Raw genomic sequence first — 20,749 nt, 5'->3', positions numbered from 1 at the left:
TTTTCATTTTCTTCTGTGTTAATAGACCTGGGATTTATTATACTGTCGTTCTAGTGAATAAATGTCCCTAAATTGAGAGCTCGGTTCTAAAAGGCAGCATTGAAAATTATAAAACTGGACCTCATTAACAGAAGACACTAAGAACATCTTTGTAGCCATGAAGTGCTATAGAGAAAGGAAATTTTAAAGTAGCCAAGACCCAAATTGTGTAAAGTTGTGTGTGCCAATGTCTGTCTCTTGTATAGCACAACAAATTGAAAAATAACAATAATAATAAAAAGACAGACCTAAGACCCTCTGAGATTGCTGGGTGGTCTTCATGGGAAATGCTTAATTGAGTCCACTGAGGCAGCTTAATCAAAAGGGCACTAGGCGTGAATCCTGTATAATGAAGTTAACATCTGGATAGACGTGGCATGTGGGGAAGAGGTCACTATCTTTAATTAAGTGCAGATGTAGCCAAAGCTGAGAATAGCCACTAGCTTAGGTAGTGGTTCTAAAATGTGATTCTGGGACCAGCAGAATCAGCATCACCTGGGAACTTCTTACAAATGCAAATTATTGGGCACCACATTGACCTACTGAATCAGAAAGTCTGAGATTTGGACCCAGCAGTCTGTTTTAATAAGCCATCTGAGTGACTCTCATGCACTCTAAAGTTTGGGAATAACTCATCTAGGATTGCTCCAAAGTTTAATCCTCATGAATAATCAGAATGAAGCCAAGATAACTGACTGAAGATGTAGTCTTCAATGATCCCATGCATGCTGCTGTTGTGTCTGCTTCTCTTTAAAATGGCAATCAGGATTGTGATCTGTGTTCCATACATACTCAATAATAATTTTCAAGCACATCCACTGCAGAAATTAAGTAATCTTTGCAAAATCAAAAATAAAGCATAACCATTTCAGGTGTGCCAAAACTTTGGAACTTGGATTTGGATAGTTTCCTGTATATAACTGAGTAAGGGCTCCAGTTCCCAGATTATTCCATAGTTACCTTCCAGAAGCCAGTGCAAGACACAGTTGGTTGGCTTAAGCCCATGCTCAACTTCCCAGTGCTAGAAATGTTTTCTTTTTCTTTCCAGATATTTTCTTCTTGTTTGGAGCTCATTAGGTCATAGTTTTGTCCTTGTGGAGTTGATAAGTTTTCATTTACAACAAGGAACAAATCATATGTTCACTGAATGAACAATATTCCAGTTCTCTTTTAAAAATTAGTTGGATTTTAACTCTCTTGCTCCCTCTTTTCTCTCCCTTAACCTCCAATTTCACTCAAGTTCCTGGTGGGATTATGATGACATGTGATAGGGCAATTCAACAGAGATGGTCATGGCAGCACTCTGAAGAGGTGTAAAATTGTTCAGGACTGTCCTGAGGTCCTGGTTTAGTTTCACGGGTGTTTGTCAATGCCATCTCACTCTACACAAAATCTTTTGAGCTAGGAGGCCATCTAGTCTTCCTTCACAATGCAGGATTCTGATTCTTCTCTCAGAGGACTTCTATTTGAACAATTTCTTGCTGAGGTGGGTGTGATTTCACAAAGCAGCCCATTCCATTAAAGCCCATTTGAAATACCATAATTACAAAGTGTTTACTGAGACTGATATCTCTGATATTTCCTCCAAGATTTACCCTTGAAGTTAAATCCTCCTTTTACCTGTGGGATCTTTAGATTCTTAGAGAGGAAAGCTTTTTTCTCTTCACCAAGTTAGGTATTTCCTTAGCTGTATTGCATAAGACAGTTTCTCAACCACTGGTTCTCTTGGCTTCCTTACTCTGTCTTGGTATATGCCAGATAACCTGTGGCTTTTCAAAGAAGTGACACCCAGAACTGAATACAATATATTTTTTCTTGTGTATGTGTATGCATGTGTGTTTACATGTATTTTTTTCTATTATACATTATTTTATCTTTTTCTTCACAGCTCCTGTGAGCATGGATTCTTTCCTTCTTCCAAAAAGAATTTTAAATGTTCAACTCATTTTAAAATCACACACACAAGAGAGGGGTGGGATGGAGACAGATAGACAGACAGGGAGAGAGAGAGGGAGAGGGAAAGAGACAGAAAGAGAGACCAGATTTAAAGGTATGTAAAATATGTATATGTATATCTGCCCTAGGCTTAAAAACTAAGGTCTCTCCAAGCTCTCAAGTTCAGGTATATGTTAGTTTGTTCTCAATATTTGGATTTCAGAAACCATAAAATGACCCCCAAATCACTTGCAAGAATTTTAATGTATAAATTAAAGGGCAAAACTACAAAAAGACCAATCCTTGTAGGGATTTTCAGTGAAATCCTGATCTCTAGAATCAAGTTTTCTAAAACGGTGCCTAAAACAGTGCCATCTTCCTTGCTTTTTTAGTAAGACATTAAAAGGGATGCTTATAATCCAATTTTCTTTGAAGGTGAAGTTGAAGATTTAAACCAACTGGCTATGGAATATGTTGTCTTATAGACTAGTTCAGGGAGATCTGTGGGTAAGGTGTGTTAGAGACACAAAGTCTATACACGTTTTGTTAATGATGATGATGATGTCTACCATTTCTGTTTAATCTCTCCTGGAAAGAAGGGTAACTCATTTGGAGTTAGGTTCATGAACATCCAAGCAATACAATTCAGGGCTAAGAATGTCTGGAATTCTGACCTAGATGGTTCAAAGACATACTCATGATTCATAGCAGTCCAGGGCAAGTCAGAAGAGCACTAGACTGGTTAGCAGGAAATGATTTGTGTTAGCTGGCTTTGCCTCTACTTAGTAGTACATAACCTTAGACAGAATATTCCTGAGGTTTGCCATCTGTGAAATATAAAAGATATGATTGCAAATTACAAATTATGGTGCATACCTTCTGCCTCCATCACTGGTTGCAATAAATAAATTCAGCTAAAAAATGCTGAAGATGATTCTTAAAAATAAAATGTTTGACACAGAGATAGTGTTGCTTTACCATTGTTATTTTGGCAAGTTGAAGTAGGAGAGAAAAATACTAGACTTAAAATCAGAAGCCCTGGCTGTGTGAATTTGAGGCAATTACAGAACCTCTCTGAGCCTTGGTTTCCTTATGTCCACAAAAGAAATTAAGACTCTCGTCTCCCAGCATCTGTGTGAGACTAAGTAAGCAAGTGTATGTAATAGCACCCAGTCCTAAATCTTGATGCAGAGTTTTCTTCATGACTTTTTCTATGGGTGTTTCCTTCAGGACAGCAAGGAAGAAATGTAGGCTCTCCTCTAGGAGCTGGAGCAGGCTCAGTATATTACATTGAAGTCCCTTGTTTGATATCAAACCTTCACTTGTATTTTTACAAACATGCCAGAAATTTGATATTCCAAGATGTGCTCTGTGTACACTCTGGCTTTGGAAATACTCCCCTGACAATCCCTATTTATCACCCTACCCTCACCCTCACCCTTCAAGACCCCTTTGTAGAAGCAAAAATACAGCAATCAATGCTAAATCAATGTTATGCATCTTTCTGGACATTCTGTTCCAGAATTCTCATTCCCAGGCCTGTTCCCATACTGAAAGCACAGACAACTGGAACACTTCCTCCTGCACCCAGCCACTCCATCCCCATTCACACCTCCATCCTTCCGCTTTCAGTTTTGCCAGGCTGACTTTCCTTATCTCCAAAGTCTAGATTGGGTGCCTCAGCCTGCTGTGTATTTATTGGTCTTGGCCAGCACCACATGATATTGTAATAGCATGCCTTCTTGTTTGTCTCCCCTGGTACCATATACTCCATCCTGGTGTGGAGACTAGTGTAGGTCTTATCCACCACATACATCCAGAATATTCCATAAATGAAGAAGTGAATAAAGTTCACAGGGCTTGTGCTTTTTCTTTGTTCCTCATGTGTACTTCTTGGCTCTCCTTCAGTTGCCTCTTTCCAGTAGAAATTTCTTGCCTCTATCATTGTTCTGCTTCAAGATGAGGCATTTACTGACTGCCATGCTTCTGGCCACTGTTGAATCAAAGAGTGAAAGAAACCAAATCCAACATTTGGAATAAGTTGCTTCCTTGCCAGCCAAGCTACTGAGCCAACTGGGGACAACATTTCTACCCAGACCTTCCAGTACTTATTTTGTGATAATTTTAAGATTTTATATTGAAGAAAGTAAGCCCAATATTGATGTCCAGGCTTTCAAATTGAAAATTTTTCCCCGTACAAATTTGGCAGGCATGCGTGTGTGTGTGTGTGTGTGTGTGTGTGTGTGTGTGTAGGGGTGCAGGGAGGGGCTGTGTTTTCCCAAGTGCTGGTATATTAAAAGGTAAAGAAATAAGTTGTAATGCAAATCCGTTGAAGTTACCTCATCACCAAATGTACTCTGCTCATTTATTTTGACAAGTCCAACTTACTTTTAATTACCAGGCCTCATAGTATACTGGTAAATGGAGCAATAGCGACTTTGGCAGAAAAGAAGAAATCTGTGTAACATGAGCCTTCAGAATGAGTCCAAGCTGACTCCTTGTAAAATGGAGTGAGGCAATACATTTTTAAAAAATTTTCAGTAGAGCAATTTATATGATATGTGACTGTAGTCACAAATCAATGAGCCTTTTATGAGCCAAGCACATCAGAATGCATACAATAAAATGAGTGTAGTTTCTCAAGGAAATTTTGTTGGCTACTATAAGCTTTTTCCAGTGATGCTGCCATTATGCAACAGATTTTTGAAAGTCTTCATTTGGAATGATTTTCAAAGTCAATTTTCAAGTCACAACAAAAAAAGTAAAAATATCACCTGAATATCATAATACTGGGGTGGCAAGGAGGCTATTTTTTAAATTGCTTGTCTATGTTTTTATTATGCAATTTGGTTCTCAGTTATTTTGAGCTCTCTCCCAAAAGGAAATTTCCATGGAAGGTAGCAGTTGGGCCATCACTGAGGTCATCATGAGAAGGTGACATGGTGTTGATAGACCCATTAGGGGCATAAGCCCCTCGCACACACTTTAATAGGCACTGGAGAGACTTCTGTTCTTGGCAGTTTATCAAAACTCTGTGAGAGCAGGAAGAGTCCTACAAACATTGAGTATAGTTGATGCTGTTTGTTTTGTTCTTTATCTCTGAAAGCCGAGCATCAGTTTGGAGTTTGAGTAAGGTTTGTCCCAGTGCCGTGGACACATCCAAAGAAGGGAGCCAAGCTGTCATTAGCAGCTTCTGCACAGCATATAGTTCCCAGCAGCCCGGCCCTGTGTCCTCACATTCTAATCTGTTTCTTCTTTCCCTCTCTATCAATTTTCCTACCCAAATTGGGAGAGCTACACCACTGAAAAATGTTTCCTTTATCTTTCTCTACTCACCCTCCCTGGCATCTCACCTCTCCCCACTTCAAAAAAATATATATAAACACATAACACACCTGCCTAAATAAATACCAAATTAAAACTTGCCAATGCCAGTAAAAAGAAATGGGATGATTTAAATCAGTGAACAATACTCATGGTGGACAGATCTTGAAAGAGGTGTGCTGTGGGGAGAGGGGCTTACATGCAAAAGAAAGCCCTTGGGAGGCATTAGAGAACCTGGGAGCAAGTGATTGTAGCTTGTAGGGTCAGGGCTGATGGCATGGGGGAGAAATTCAGATTCATAAATGACTAGTTCCTGAGATCCAAAAGGGGCCTAGGGCCAACTATGATGCATAGCAGTAAATATCCTATGGTGTGATCTTGACTCACTGCAACCTCCGCCTCCCGGGTTCAAGTGATTCTCCTGCCTCAGCCTCCTGAGTGTCTGGGACCACAGGCACCCGCCACCATGCCCGGCTAATGTTTTGCATTTTTAGTAGAGACGGAGTTTCATCGTGTTAGCCAGGATGGTCTCCTGACCTCGTGATCCGCCCACCTCGGCCTCCCAAAGTGCTGGGATTACAGGTGTGAGTCACCGCGCCCAACCCTACATAAAAGATTTTAAGCTGACCTGCCCTTTCTGGAAAGCGTAAAAAATGTATTTTGCTTAGGTATAAACCCACTCTTGTTGGCCTCAATAGGGTTGGCTGTCTTGCTTCCAAGCTGCCGGTTTGGGCCAGACAGAGGATGGCTTCAGGACTTTTTCTGGGTTTGCACTTGGCACGGCTTCCTCCCTTCCCCTGGAGTCACAGCAGTGAAGTGTCACCATGTAAATCCACACCAATCACAACAAAGCAAGAAGAACCCTTCCTTCCTCCAGTTGTAAAGTGAAGGAAACATAATCCCCACCTCGTAACATTTTATTATGTTTGCAAAGGTTTTCTTTTCCTGGTACTAAGAGATAAAATGGACATTCTGTGAAAGCACAAGTTGTGATGTGCCAATAGTTTATTTGTAGGAAATTTTATTTTGTTGCTGTTGTGGTATGAGAATTTAAAATGATCTTAGAATACAAATTAAGTCTTAGAATACAAATGAAGTAAACATTTTTGGCAGGAGACACCAATACAAAATTGGGGGTAATTGTTGTACTTATTGTTTAATACTGAATTCCTTTGAAGGGTCGAATATTCAAATGTCCCCAAGGCATGTTGGTGAGTAGAGCAGCCTCGGAGGGGCTCCCGGAAAATGGGGAGCACAGCCCCCTGGACAGGTAGGAGCAGCTGTGGCTCAGCTCTAGCCAGTTGTTGCCATGGGGACTGCAGACCCTTGTTGCCAGAGCTTCAGGTATTTAAAGCAAAGTCAGAAGTCCAAAATTTTATGTGAAATCACCCAAGGTCTGCAAGTTGGCAACTAATTCAATTTTTTTTTTTTTTTAACACTACTGGGGTCAAACAAATCACATCTGTGGGCCAGATTCAGCTCACAGGCCTCCAACGCATGCCCTCTGTAGCTGTGCTTTCTGTTAGAGCACGTTTGCCATGGATCTGAAAGAAGACTTATTGGTTTCCATAGTGGATTGGTGTGCAGAGTGGGAGGTGTCAGAAGAGCAGGATGAGAAAAGCAACCACAGTTCACCTCAGTGTCCTTATCATATTTGATCATTTGCAGCAACTACTCTAACCTGACCTTATTGCTTCCTATCTTGTCACTGATTACTTCGAAAAGAGTGTGTGAGAGTGCCAGAGGCTTGGTGGAAGGGCAGATGAGAGAAGAGGAGGCATCATATTGGCCAATGGGACAACTGCAGACTCATTCTTACCTGTAAAGAAGCAGTTAATGTTGGGGAATGTAGTCAGGATTGGAAAACCACGGGGATTTCTGCACATTATAATTGAGAATGTAAATATTCTTAAAGTGGCACCCTGAAAGAGACAAGCATTGAAACCAGACAAAAGAAATTGGGTCATAAACAGAATGAGACATCTTAAAGGAGATAGCATGTGGAGGCCTGCTGGGAAGTAGAGGCAAACTCCAGATGCCTAGGAGTCTTAGTCTAAGGTGGGGTCATCCAACCCACAGAAATAAATATGGGCAGTGGCCCAAGGCTTCCTATAATGAGCTGCACCTGTTGTAAGTCTTGTGTTCTTGCTATAGAATCAGGAACCTCACTACCATCCTGCAAGCTTAAATAGAAAGATTCTTACTGTGATGTCATGAGTTATTATCCGCTGGTTATATTCTATTGGAATGGCTGTACTCAACTGCATATTGCTGTCTGTACTGTTGGAGCACCTCAAACAGGGGTGCAATGGTTATTTGTTAATTTGGTTAATTAAGACATGTTCATCCACATTTTATAGTTTCATTTATCTAAAAATCCATTTGGTCCCCAGCTCCGATACATGTTTCTCTGCTTAATCTCCCCATATTTCCATGTTCCTGCTGATGTTTGTACCATATCCTGACACCCAGCATCATCTTTGTGTTGTTCACCAAGGCCGTGGGAACAGAGCCTGTAAATCAATAGTTCATCGCTGAGTACAGATTTAGTGAAAAGAAATTGGATTGGATTTGGATCTAGTGAACGTGCTAGTATCCAAAGAGTCTGGATTGTATCAGAATCCATCACAGTAGAAGAGAATGTTGTTTTGAGTAATTTCCAAGCAGAGCTTGTATATTTTCCTCTGAAAATTTTTGTGAATTGAAGAAAAGTGACATTTTTATACCAAGCAATTTGTTTGATAACCTATTTTCAGATTTCTACAAATAATAAAATTTCTTATTTTAAATACTTTTTACAAATACAAGTTGGTTTTCTTTTCATTGTAAGCCTTACTGTGATTTCAGAAGAATTTTTAACATTTGCTAAATGGGTAATCTCATTTAAACATAGAAGTAACATCCTAATCCCTTCTTGGATGGACTCTGTATCTATTGTAATTAAGACTGTAAAAATGGTATATACATATGGGAAAAAAAGGAGAAGAACAGGAAAATTAAATCAAATGAGGGATTTGAGGTAAGGGATGGCAAGTTTTTTTTCTGTTTATCATAATTATACCATTTGTAGAGCTTAAAAAAGAAAGAATGGCTCAACATGAGGGAAAAAATGCCTTCAGAACAAATTTCCTTTTAAAAAGTAGGTCTTTTAAGACACTTTCAATCTTATATCAGGAAGCTCATTTTTTTCAGCCTAGATGTATTTTCACTTTCCAGTAATGCAGTCCTTACTGTTCAGCAAGGTACACCTTGATTAGAGAATCAAAGAGGGCAAAATGAATTATTTCAGATACTCAAATCTGGGTATGTAAGATAATTTTTACAATAAGAAAGACAAGTTGCCGAAAGCAAAAGCTCATTTTGCTATCTGAGAGTTGGCGCTGCAGAAGATAACTGCATACCAAGGCGCTGTCAGGAGATCTATATTTCTGCTCTTGACATCTGTAGGTGCCGCTGCCACCGCTGATGGGAATGATGATAAGTGATGGGAAAATGAAGTGGGAGGTGATGTATCTTACTGTGACAGATTTAAAGGATTGCCCGAGGCAGCCCTGAGGCAAGAGCTGACTGAAGACATTCTGGGGCCTGTATCAGGTCACTCTGGCACAGTCAGGCAAAGCTGTTTGAAGCAGAGGGCAGTGCAATAACTCTGGGGTTTAAATCTGCACTTAGATCTTCTTGCTTTCTTCCTTTTTGAAGGGTGAACTGGAGGTTATGCTACAAATTCTAAAATATCCATTACTCTTGGTTAGTGGTATCTGTCTTGTGTTGTTCCTGTGGAGATCCAGTATTCATTGCTCCATGTACAATACCCAAGGATATGCCCACAGGAGACATTTGAAAATGGCTTTCCTAAGATTTCTAGGCTGGCTCACCATTTCCCAAAGCCCCGCCTTTTTCCCTGACTGTGGTAAGAGTTGGTGTGAATTCTAATATTGATGCTATGGGGAGATTCTGACCCAAGTTACTGCTCTGTCAAAGACAAACAGGCACATATCAAATAAAGCAAAGGACTTTGGGTACCCACTGGGGAGCCACACTGGGGACCATGGAGACGCTGTGTTTGCTGCTTCTGGAAAGCCAGGCTGTGGACAGTTGAAGGGAGGAAATGTGCTCCAAGGCAACACTAGCACCCAATAACCCTTCTCATCTTATTTGTTTAAATATAGACGTGATTTTTGGCTGTAAAGCAGCTAAATTTTTTGCCTTTGTTTTCTGCTTCTGTCTCATTCAGGAATTTATAAGTATTTGACCATACTCAAAATGTGCAAGGAAGAATAATGGAAGCCCCTGAATACCTTGATTTGGATGAAATTGACTTTAGTGATGACATATCTGTAAGTATTACTGTATGCAAGAAATGCTTTCAAGAGAATCTGCCTTCAACTTCATAGCCTACTTTCTCCATTATAGTCTATATGTTCTCAACTTTTCTGACTACATTTAGAAATTCACAATAGAAATCCTGTGTGACAGACTCAGTGTGGTTTTGGGGGATCTCTTAGACCAAGAAGTGAATCTTACCTAAGTGTGTGTTTTGGAAGATGAGTCATTTAACTTCACTGAGCCTTTCATTCCTAATGTCTTCCAATGTTGTCAAAACTATTGATTGAATATACTTATAAAATGTAGCCACTTTCATAGAGTTAATTCCAAATTCTCTTATGTGGCTGGCTATTCCACAGCCAGCATTTTCTAGAGTTCACAGGGACACTGACTAAAGAATAGCCAAGTTGGAATTTATTAATTGATGAACAATAAAAGGAATCTTTCCAATCACTGTAGATATCAAAGCACAGATTGTAAGCTTGTTGGGAATATTAAGGAAAATTCTTGCAGCGATAAGAACTGGACTAGCTGACCTTTGAGGTCCTGCTTAATCCTGTAATGCTGTGGGCTGATGAGTCTCTTAATTCCCATAACAGCCACAAACTTCCTACTGCTTAAATCAGGGCTGCTTGGAATGGATTGTTTACGTGCATCTTGCTTTGAGCTGCTTGTGCCTTTTCCGGGACCGCATAATCAATTCTGCTGCACTAGCAAACATGTTGGCCTGGAGTGCCCCAGCAAAACTGGCTAACTCTCAGAGTACGTGATGAGAAGGTTGCTGTTTCTGAGCTAGCCATATACCTTTACTTTCTAGCCCTCAAGTTCACAACTTATAACCTTATCTTCCATGGATTTCTCAGGGCCTGGAGCTTTGGGTCACCACTCAAAGTCTCTACTTTAAAATTGCCTCAAAATGATGAACTTAGTTTATCATGCCTCTGGCAGTGATTTATTCATCTATTTTACACCTTGCCTTGAAGTAAAATGTAAATACTGTACACAAGAATTGGATTACTGGGATGAGTTTGATAAATCACCTGTTTTATACAACCTTGGGTGAGTCTTTTTTGTGTGTGTACCAGAGAAATGTGAATTCAACATTTGCCTATTTCAGCTTCCAGACAATTTTTATTAGTCCTCATTAAAACCAATGTGAAGTGAGCTTCTTCCTTCCCATGATATATTGTTGTCTATCTGTCTGTCTGTCTGCCTATCTCTCTTTCTCTCTCTGTCTCTCTCTCTCTCTTCTCTCTCTCTCTCTTTCTCTCTCTAAGTCACTGTGCTTGACTTGGAAGTATTCAAAGCAAGGTTCTTTTATGATCACTCCCCTCACAGTATTTTGAGCATTGTGGGGAAAAGCAAGGAATGTGAATGATAGCACGGGTGTATGTAGATAGGATGGAAGGTGTTACAGAAAGGGAAATTGTGTTATGATTGGGAGTTAGGTGGTAGGTCTCTGAGCTTTGATAATGTTGTGTTTTAAAAGCAAAGACTTTAAAAGCAGCCAGCCTGGGCTCCTACCTTGTTCTGACCTTTACTGGCTGAATAGCACATTAACTTCACCTTTCTGAGATACACTTAAGGTTGTTTTGACGATTGAGTAAAATAATAATATATGGGAAACACTTAGCTTGGCACACAGTAAGTTGCTCTTTAAAATGGTAGCTTTTGTTATTACTTCACTGAATAACACAATAATATTTATATGACCAATGGTGAAGAAAGAACTCAAGGGAAAACACTAGGCATAAAGTCAAGATTTTTTTTAGTACAACAGAGCAGTTGTATTTACAGAAGAGTCATCTGGCAGCAGCCCATAATTTTGATGAATTGGGAATCTCCACTTGAAAGATAATAAAATACATTAAGCAATAACTAAAACCGTTTAGCAAACTAGGCTACAGGATTATGCAATAGTTGAGTGTCTATAACTTGACCACTCTAAAACGTAAACAAAGATATCCATCTGTAATTGTGTAACTGCATCCAAAATTTCCCTCTTAAACATGTTTCTATTGTTTGGTTCTTTAACCTGCATTTACACTTATATCAGATTTTGAAATTGCATAGATTTGAAATTCTATGAAATTCCATAGTAATTGATGAAATAATAATAATGGCTAACATTTATTGAACATTTACCATGGGACAGGCATTATCTTGGTTAATCCTCACAGCAGTCTTCTAAAGTTACTGTTATTATTTTCATTTTACAGATGAAGAAACTGCAGCATAAAGATTTTATATAATTTGTCCAGGCTCACTCAGCTGGTTAGGTGTATTCTGTCTCCAGAGTATTTACTTTTAGCCACAACACTTTACTGCTTCTCCAGGATGAATATAGTTTATTGCAGTGGTTCACATCAGGGGAAATTTTACCTGCCCCACCCCTACCCTAGAAACATTTAATAATATCAGGAAACATATTTTGTTGTCATACTGGGGAGATGCTACTAGCATCTAGTGGGTAGAGACCAGAGAGACTTCTAAACATCCTGCAATGCACAGCACAATCCCCTACAACAAGAATTGTCTAGCCCAAAATGTCAGTAGTACTGAGAATAAGAAATCCTAGTCTATTTAAATCCACTTGAAACTGAAGAAGCTCTACTTTGGCAAACTCTACAATATAGATTATTTTATCATAATTTAGTATGATCCAGACTTCATATCTTAACGAAGCCAGAATTATATTGTTCTAACTTAATGATTACATGGAAAAAGAACTGGAGACAACCTGTTAAATATTGAAATGATTCTTCTCAGGTGGTTTAGGTAAACCAGGAGCAATGAATGTCACAGCTTCTTTAAGGGCTCAATGGAGATTATTCAAATGCTAAAATTGAAAAAAAATGAAGATGTGTTCAACATGCTAATTCAATGGCATAAAAAGAAATGTAGTTTCCCATGAACATGCTTTTTTTTTTTTTTTTTTTTTTTAATTCCGTAAACCTCCATCTCTGACAGTCCCTATGCCTCTTTCCTGGTTAAGTGGCAGGAAGGGGAGGAAACTGCACATTACATCTGAAAAAGATGTTTATGAAAAAGATGCCCTAGTTTCAAACTCTTCTCCTTACTCTCCAGCTATAGTTCTATTACATAGTCTAGGCTTTGTATTCCATGGTTTTTCCCTCTGATCATGAGCCTGGTTCTTGTTTTAATTAAAACACAAGCTGTATATTGGTAGAAAAAACAACTAGAACTTTTTTTGCCTTTACTTAATGAGAGAAAACACAGCAGCTAATTTATTTTGAAGTTTCCCAGACTAGAAAATAACACACATCCTTTGCAAAACACAAAGTTTAAACTATACATTCTTGCAATCCTGCCATCTAAAAGGGCAGAACGTTCTGCAATAGCTGCAGGTCTGCAAGGGAGAGATGACGACACATAAGCACAAAAGTTTAAAGCCAGGTTTTTCTGTCACTGTGAAAGGGTTCGCAGATTGCTCTCTCTTCCTGTGGAAGCCAGATCCCTATATCTTAAAAACAAAAAACCCTCTGGAATTCTTTGGAGCTATGGTGTATTTATTTTATTAAGAGAGGCCGGTGTGGTGCTCTTAAAAATAGTTTCACACACAGGACTAAATAAAGCGGAGACTGAACTCTGGATCTCCTGAGGAGCTCACTCACAGCCACCATCCACTAATGTTGGCTGTGCCACGCACTGAGATAAACTCTTTAACTAGATTATCTTGTTTAAGCCTCGTACATCAGCTCTGCAAGGCAAACTCTGTTTTTGGCATATGAGAAAACTGAGGCTTAGAGAGCTTGTCTGACATTTGCAAGGTTACAGGGCCAGGACCTAAGTGCAGAACTATTTGGCCACCTTACTCCTCCCCATCTATGCAACTTAGCTGAGTAGTAGTTTCTCTAGACCAGTGACCTCACCCATCACTATCCCTGATTGGCACTGTAGTGATTATGAATTATTTTTTCGAAGTAAAGGGATTGATAATTATAAATAAGTAAAATGAAACCAGTTAATGAGAACTTAAGCAAATCTTTTAATTTTACTGTACCTCAACATTCCCATCTGTTAAATGGTAATACCTCAACCTATCACCCTGGATTTATACACATACACTCACACATGCACATAGCTACATATATACATGTAAGTATTTACATATATAGACATATACGCACACATACAAATAGAAGTAAGAGAAATATTCTATTGCCTTTCTGTATAACTCTGACTGCAACCTTGATGAAAGTTGACTTTTTTGGCAATTGCATAAACTATTTTTGTACAGGTCAAATGAGATCAAGATAATAAATATCCTTCCACTTTTCAATCCTCTTTGGTCAAAGCCTTTGAACCTAGAGTAATGGCACAAAATTATGTGGGTTCATTTTCCTAAGGTGCTTGAGCCACTGTCTGATAGAAAAATTAATTCTTATGGTAAAATAATCTCACTTTCAATGAGTTCTCATATTTTCTATCACACAGACTGTGCAGCATTTTACTAAAACGCCTGCCCCTTCTGTTTTGTGTGCATCACCTTTTACTCCATTCAATCCCCTGATGCTTCCCGAGATTTTGTTACATTTTGAGAAAGACTTATTTCAAGTAGACTCAGGCAATGAGCTGGCATGGGCAAAGAATACAGCTTAGGTGTGAAAAAGAGTATAAAGGTATTCAAGGTACAAAGAACCTGGCTTCCCCTTCTCTCCAGCAAGGAATCTACTGAGTAAGATGGACCTTATTGTTCTCTCTTCTGTACCTTCTAGAAGGTGACCAACACTTTCATGTGGCCTCTGAGTGGCTCAATCCCTTCTTCACTGTCTCTGTCTGTAAGCCCTGCCCTTCCTAGCAGTCACCCTGTTCTTACATATATGGAAAGTTTGTTTAGTGTTTTTCAGTGTGATCTCTTTCTAGCAACTGTCCAGATACCTCAGCTTTATGCAGTGTTTTTTGTAATATCCTGCATTCGAGGCTAAATTGCCTCTCATTCTTCCCTTTTCCAGCTCAGCATAATCAGAAACCTCACACCTTGTTCTAACATCATATGCCATATATGTTATCTTGTTTTTCTTAACACCTGCCAGGAAATGAATTAGGAATCATCTAATCCAGAAAAGATGAGTTATATTTTGATATTCTATTGTTAATGTTAGACCCCAAGACTAGAATCTAGGTTCCCAAATGCCAAATCTTGGACTGCACACCTCTGCCAGAGAAGGGAGAGAATAACTCTACAAATAGAGAGATTTCTAAGAAGAATGAGCAACCAGTGGATTATTAAAAATTTTCCCTTTTACTCTGCAGATAGTCCTGGAAGTTCTTATCTTACCTGATAGTCAATAGAAATTATTAGATTGACTATGCAGATTATTGACAAAAACTGTTCATCTTTTCATCACAATTAGCTTTTATGCCAATCTAGCCAACAAGCATTTACTAAACATTAACAGAGTACCAGGCTTGGTTCTGAGCTTGGGGTGAATGACACAGACTTGCTGTGCTCCCAATGTGTGTATAGTATGCTGTATTAATAACTAAGCACATTATGAAATGTCAGGTTAACTTCATGGTAGGTCACATTTGATTATAATACTAAGCTCCATTCTTGGCAATGAGTCCTTGTATTTTGACAGTGATTGATTATTGGCTCACAATTAAAAATAGACTGTCATTGAAGTTGAACAAGGTTTATGACTGGCCATCTGCCCTACTACAACATACTTTTTTCTTGTAATTCTTTTGTCATTTGTAATTTTTGCTTCTATAATTATGATTACTTTGGCATCATTTTAAAATGCTGGTTTTGGTACTTTTAAATATAAATAATAATATGATGCTAACATTTATTGAACACTTAACTGTGCATCAGACACTCTTCCCAGGTTTTATATTACTAGTTCGTAATCTTCCCGGATACATCCTAATGAAGGTACAGTCAGAACCTTGTTTTTACCAATGAAGAGACTGATATACAAAGGTTAACTAAGATTAATTAGCTAGAAAATGGTGAAGTCAGGATATAATGCAGTAGTCTGACTCTAGAATCCATGTTTGTAACCACTGCATTGAAAATTACATCTGCTGGGCCCAATGGTCACCTCTGGTTTTCCCAGTTCAGGTAGGTCTCTTCTCCATCCATGTCCACTTCTTATTATACAATAGAAGGAGGTCATTCAATACTGTGATCTCACCACGTTTACCAAGTGGATCTTCATCTCTTGCCTGACTACACATTATATTAATTAAATTAATATTGCAATAAAGTAGTTCCTGATGTACTCTTAAAATGATCAAAAGAGTTACTGAGTTTTCTCAAATACCAACCACAATGTCTTAGCATAAAAGAATTAAAAAAAAAAAAAAAAAAAAAAAACCTCTTGGAAGGAAGATACGATAAAAATGAGGTAGCAGAGCAAAATTCAAATTTATTTGAAAATAGGATTAGTTATAATAATTTTTATTAACGGATCCCAAATGGTGGGAAGAAATATATTCAAAGCAGAGTGGAATAGAGGTATGAAAGTGTGGATCACCAGTATCTGTACTATGTAGAGGTGGTGGTTGAAAGTGGGGGTATAGTTAAGGTCATCTGTGAAAACATGGAATGTGGAAAGAGAAGAATATTCCAAAAATTGAACTGTGCAGAAGTATATCCCATGTGGTGGGGTCTGGAAAAAGAGGTTTCTACAAAAGAAACTGGAAAGAAGTTTTCAAAGTTAAAGAAATAAAACTAAGGGAACTAAAAAGGCAAGGGGGGTGGAATTTAAGGAATTTTAAACAATAGTTGATAGTGGCAAATAGGTCATTATAATGATGACAGTTGAAAACTGCCCTCTGGATTTCCAGTTAAGACCCCCTTGGTGTCCCTAGTAAACACAGTGTCTATTGGGTGGTGGGCAGAATCCTATCATGAGGGCTGGAGGAGTAAATGCAGAGATGAGAAATTAGAAACACAGAGACAATTATTTCAAAAGAGATGACTGATGAATGCAGGAGCAGGAAGGCCCATGCTCAGTCAAGAAGGCAGTGTCTTGAGGTGGTAGTGGTGCTTGCTTATCTTTATAAGACCAGAGGAGAAAGCCAATGCTGAGAGTGGGCTGAGGAGAAGGAGAGAGGAAAGAATGGTGGCAGGCAAGAGTCCTGAGGAGATGGGAAAAGAGAAAACCTGAGCCCCAGCAAAGGGTTAGCAGTGGAGGAGCGGACCGTTAGTGCCACGTCCCAGGAGAAGGGGCAGTGGAACACAGTTTATAATGGAGGGCATGAAGTCTTCCTGAACTGGAAGGGCAGGCCTTTGGAGGGGAAGCCACATTTGTAGAAAAAAATTATGTTCTTAAAATCTCATTTCAAGTAGATGTCTCTGCTGTCACTCCCAGCTTTGCTTGTACACATTATTGCCATTGTTTTTATCGTGTGCCTGTTAAGATACCTGCCTGAATTTTGGAAAACTGTGCGAGAAATATGAATTTCACCATGGTTGTTTGGATGGCTGGCTTAATTGTTTCTTTTGGAAACTTCTATGGGGCCTTAGTAGTTTAAGAGTCTCTAGCTTGCAAAGGTGCTTGGGATGTTAGTTCTTTAATTTTCTGTGGCTCATTACCATTTGAGTAATGTCTGCTCATTCGCTCAGTTGGCTCCGGTTTTCAGGAACAAGGGCCAAAGCTTTTCAGCCCTGAACAATATCTAGGGTGGTCAGAGATCCCCATAGCCCAATGTAGAAATCACGCACTGTCGCTATGAATCTCATGCATGTTCCAACTGTTTTGCATGGCATGGTGACAAAACTGACTGGCGCAGGCTGGGATATATAGGATGGTCTTGCACCATATCAATTCTGTGAAGTTTTTGAAGCTGACTTTTCAGTGTCATCCCTGGGCCACAGACTCTCTTCAGTGAGGGAAGAACAAAGAGAAGCCAAATAATGTACTGAGATAGGCTGAGCTATATTTCCTTTCCTTTCTATTCCCAGCTCAACTCCTCTCTTCCCGCCTCATTAGTTCTTATATCTTCATCTACTGAACTTGAAAGTCAAGGCAGAAATGAAGATGAGGAGGGACGCTCTGGGGGCACACATAGAAAACAGGATAAAGAGAAGAGACAGACATTTACTAGAGCTTTACAGTTTGCAAAATGACTGCATCTACGTTATCTCGTATAATTATCTGTGTTTTACACATAAGGAAACTGAGCCCCAGAGATATTAAATGAATTATTTGTCCAGAACCACAGCATTAATAAGTGTCAGAACCAGGACTTCAATCCAGATCTTATGGCTCCAAATTCATTGTCCTTTATACAAAAGGTTAAGCCATCAGTCATTACTCATGCTATTAATATATTAAGACTTTTTTTAATATAAAATGATTTATTGCTAGACTTGTAATTATGAGTTTTTCTAAGATTAGTGCTATGTAAATATTAACGACTGACATTATTATTATTACTGCCACCAAAATTATGGACTGAGCTGTATCCCTGCCTCATTAGTCCTCATATCTAGAGGAATTAATTTTATTTGGTTTAATAAGTGCCTAGTATCTTGGGTAAATAAAATATTGTGCACACCTTCAGGAAGCAGAGAAAGCAGTTAGGTAAACATACAGATGAACCATCCTGTGATGAGTTCTGTAATGGACATATGCCTAACATCAGGAAATAATACAGGACAATGGTTCTCAAATTTCATCCTGCATTAGAATCACCCATATGGCTTGTGAAAAAACGGATTGCTGGGTCCCACCCTCAGAGTTCCTGATTCAGTAGGTCTAGGGTGGAGCCCAAGAATGTGAATTTCTAACAAATCCTAGGTTGTGTTGATACCACTGGTCCAGAGACCACACTTTGAAAGCTGGCATTACTTCCTTGTGGGGCAGACTCAGGAAAGATTTTGTAGAAGTGATATTCAGGCAAAGCTTGAAGAATTAAAAGGGGTTTGCCTAGTGAAATGGGCAGAATGGCATTTCGGATAGATGGAATAGCATATATAAAGGTATAGACAGGCAAAACAATAGGTAGGGCAACCCCCAAGAATTTGTTATTGCCGCAATCAGAAGAGAAGTAGACAATGCAAAATGAGGCTGAGCTCATGGAAGGCTTCATGTGCCATGCTAAGGCTTATGGTCTTTGTCCTATAGACTGCAGAGCCTTAGTCAAATTTTCATTTCAGAAAGCTAATTAATTCTAGTGTTAGTATAAAGGCCTGGAGGAAGGTCCCACTTACTACCTAAACATGAAAGAACTCCTTTGAATGTCTACAATATTATGCCCAGGGATTAGTCAATATGTACACATTTTGGTATTTAAGTTAAACAGTTAATCAGTCCCTGTGTGCCATGCACATATACAAGTCAAAAATATCATTCTTTCACTCAAGTGCTTATGGAAGCCAACACCTTCAGATAAGAAACACCACAGCACATGACAAGGCAGAAACTTACCAAGGGGAGAAAAGAGAAAAGTCAGTAAGGCTAAAGCAATCAGCTAGGGCTTCATGGAGAAGCAGAACACAACTGGCCTTGCCTTGTAGAATGGTGGTAGTTGCATGGCTAGAGGAGGGCATTGCAGAAATGGGGGACCCCCAAGTAAAGGAACAGAAGGCAAATAAAACTTTGGAAGCACAGGGACTTTGAAGAAGCTGAGGCAGCTGGTCAACCTTTGTCAGAGCTCTTCTTGGGACATGGTAGAGAAGTGGAAAAGAAGTCTGGGAAACAAATTTAGATCAAAAAGTCTATTTTCACTGGGAGTAACCTCTGGAAGACTTTTAGAAAAGGAATAAATTATAGAGATAGAAAATGTAATGCTTCTTCATTAACTGCAAGCCCCCTCTTCACTCTTCTTACCCAAGGACAATAGGAGTCAAGGGAACAAGCTACAAAAGCTTGGATTGGAGGACACAGACAGGGAAGATGCATTGGGCTTTGGTTCCCATAGGGCCAAACTGACAGTAGTTGCTGCCCTGGGAGCTTGCCATTGTCCTGAGAATGAGGTATGTTGGCGAACTGACAGTTACTTATAAAAGGCCATCTGTCCTGTGAACTGGGATGAAGGCCTGGGAAACCTTCCATTTCAGCTCCCAGATGGTAGCACAATGCATACTTGCAAGGGAGCCTTCTTGGATCATTTGCTCATTCCCAAATTTGCAAATATGAAAACATTTTTGGATGTTGGTTTTGTGAGTTATGTGTTTCCTGTGCATTTCTTCACATCACAGCTTAACAATCTTCATAGCATTCCCTTAAGCCTTTTCTTCCATCCAAGGAGCAGTGTTTATACTTAGTGAAACAGATCCACAAATTGATTTTGTCTTGAGTCTTTATAAAAAATGATGGACTCGTTCACAATGTAGATTGGAGTCATTGCTGAATTTGACGTTCATATACCCTTAAAATTTTCCAAAACTTTAATTTTCTGGATAAACTGTCATCTTTTTTAGATTACTGTACTTTTTATTTCTATTTCCAGGAGTAGCAAATGATATTTTCTTCACAGTTATTGTTACCAGAGAATGAAAATGTATGACTTCACCAAAGTGACTTCCTATGTGACTCTGGGTGGAGAGGCAAAGTGCCACAAGTGATTTAGGTTGAGGCAATGGCAGTGGCTCACCTAGGCTAGTGTCCACCTGTGACTCAGTCCCCACACCAGCCAGGTGCTGCTCAAATTTAAACCTCATCAAATTAAAACTTACTGCACACTATGGGCCTTTGAGGGCAAACAGGAAAAGTTGAAGCTACAGCAAATATATCAGAGATTCTGATATGTCTGACTTTGGGGTGAGAGATGGCACTTAGGAAGCATGTGCCTCAAAATACAGATAACAGCTCACCCATTTTAATCAGCTATATATCATTAAGCCCAGTGAACAAATCTTATTGAATGTTTCATTAACTATATTTAAACACAATTCATCTTTAATTTCCTCTTTCTAAACTCTTGCCTTGGATGAAAAGAAAGAAAAAAAGAGTGAGACTTTGCCAAAGGGTGTTTCATGGGACCAAAACAAAAGGCAACCAAAACAAAAGGCCCAATTTTAATTGAATTATACACTGTGTAATTATCTAACCTGTACCAGCTGGTCTCAAGAAGCTACCGGATTCCTTAGAGAGTTTGTACTTGGTCAGAAACATAAGGTACCTTATTAGTACCAAGAAAAATG

General features: G+C 39.1%; 1 protein-coding gene across 10 annotated transcripts in view; it reads left to right on the top strand.

Moving 5' to 3' along the window:
- Nucleotides 1-20,749, top strand: part of SNCAIP (synuclein alpha interacting protein) — a 153,250-nt gene that overhangs the window by 67,310 nt on the left and 65,191 nt on the right. For 6 of the 10 annotated variants that reach the window (XM_017859749.1, XM_017859753.1, XM_017859757.1 and 3 more), the window contains 2 exons: nucleotides 9,533-9,635; nucleotides 19,439-19,579. In XM_017859749.1, coding sequence (XP_017715238.1) covers nucleotides 9,579-9,635; nucleotides 19,439-19,579 — 198 coding nt within the window. In that variant the 5' untranslated portion in view covers nucleotides 9,533-9,578. The remainder of the gene's footprint in view (nucleotides 1-9,532; nucleotides 9,636-19,438; nucleotides 19,580-20,749) is intronic. The other 4 variants (XM_017859755.1, XM_017859758.1, XM_017859754.1 and 1 more) reach the window with 1 other exon arrangement.

This window comes from Rhinopithecus bieti, unplaced genomic scaffold (genome assembly GCF_001698545.2).
Source record: "Rhinopithecus bieti isolate Rb0 unplaced genomic scaffold, ASM169854v2 scaffold_48739, whole genome shotgun sequence".
Classification (NCBI taxonomy): Eukaryota; Metazoa; Chordata; class Mammalia; order Primates; family Cercopithecidae; genus Rhinopithecus; species Rhinopithecus bieti.
Note: the sequence above shows the minus strand (reverse complement) of the source record. Positions and strands in the feature narration are given on the sequence as shown.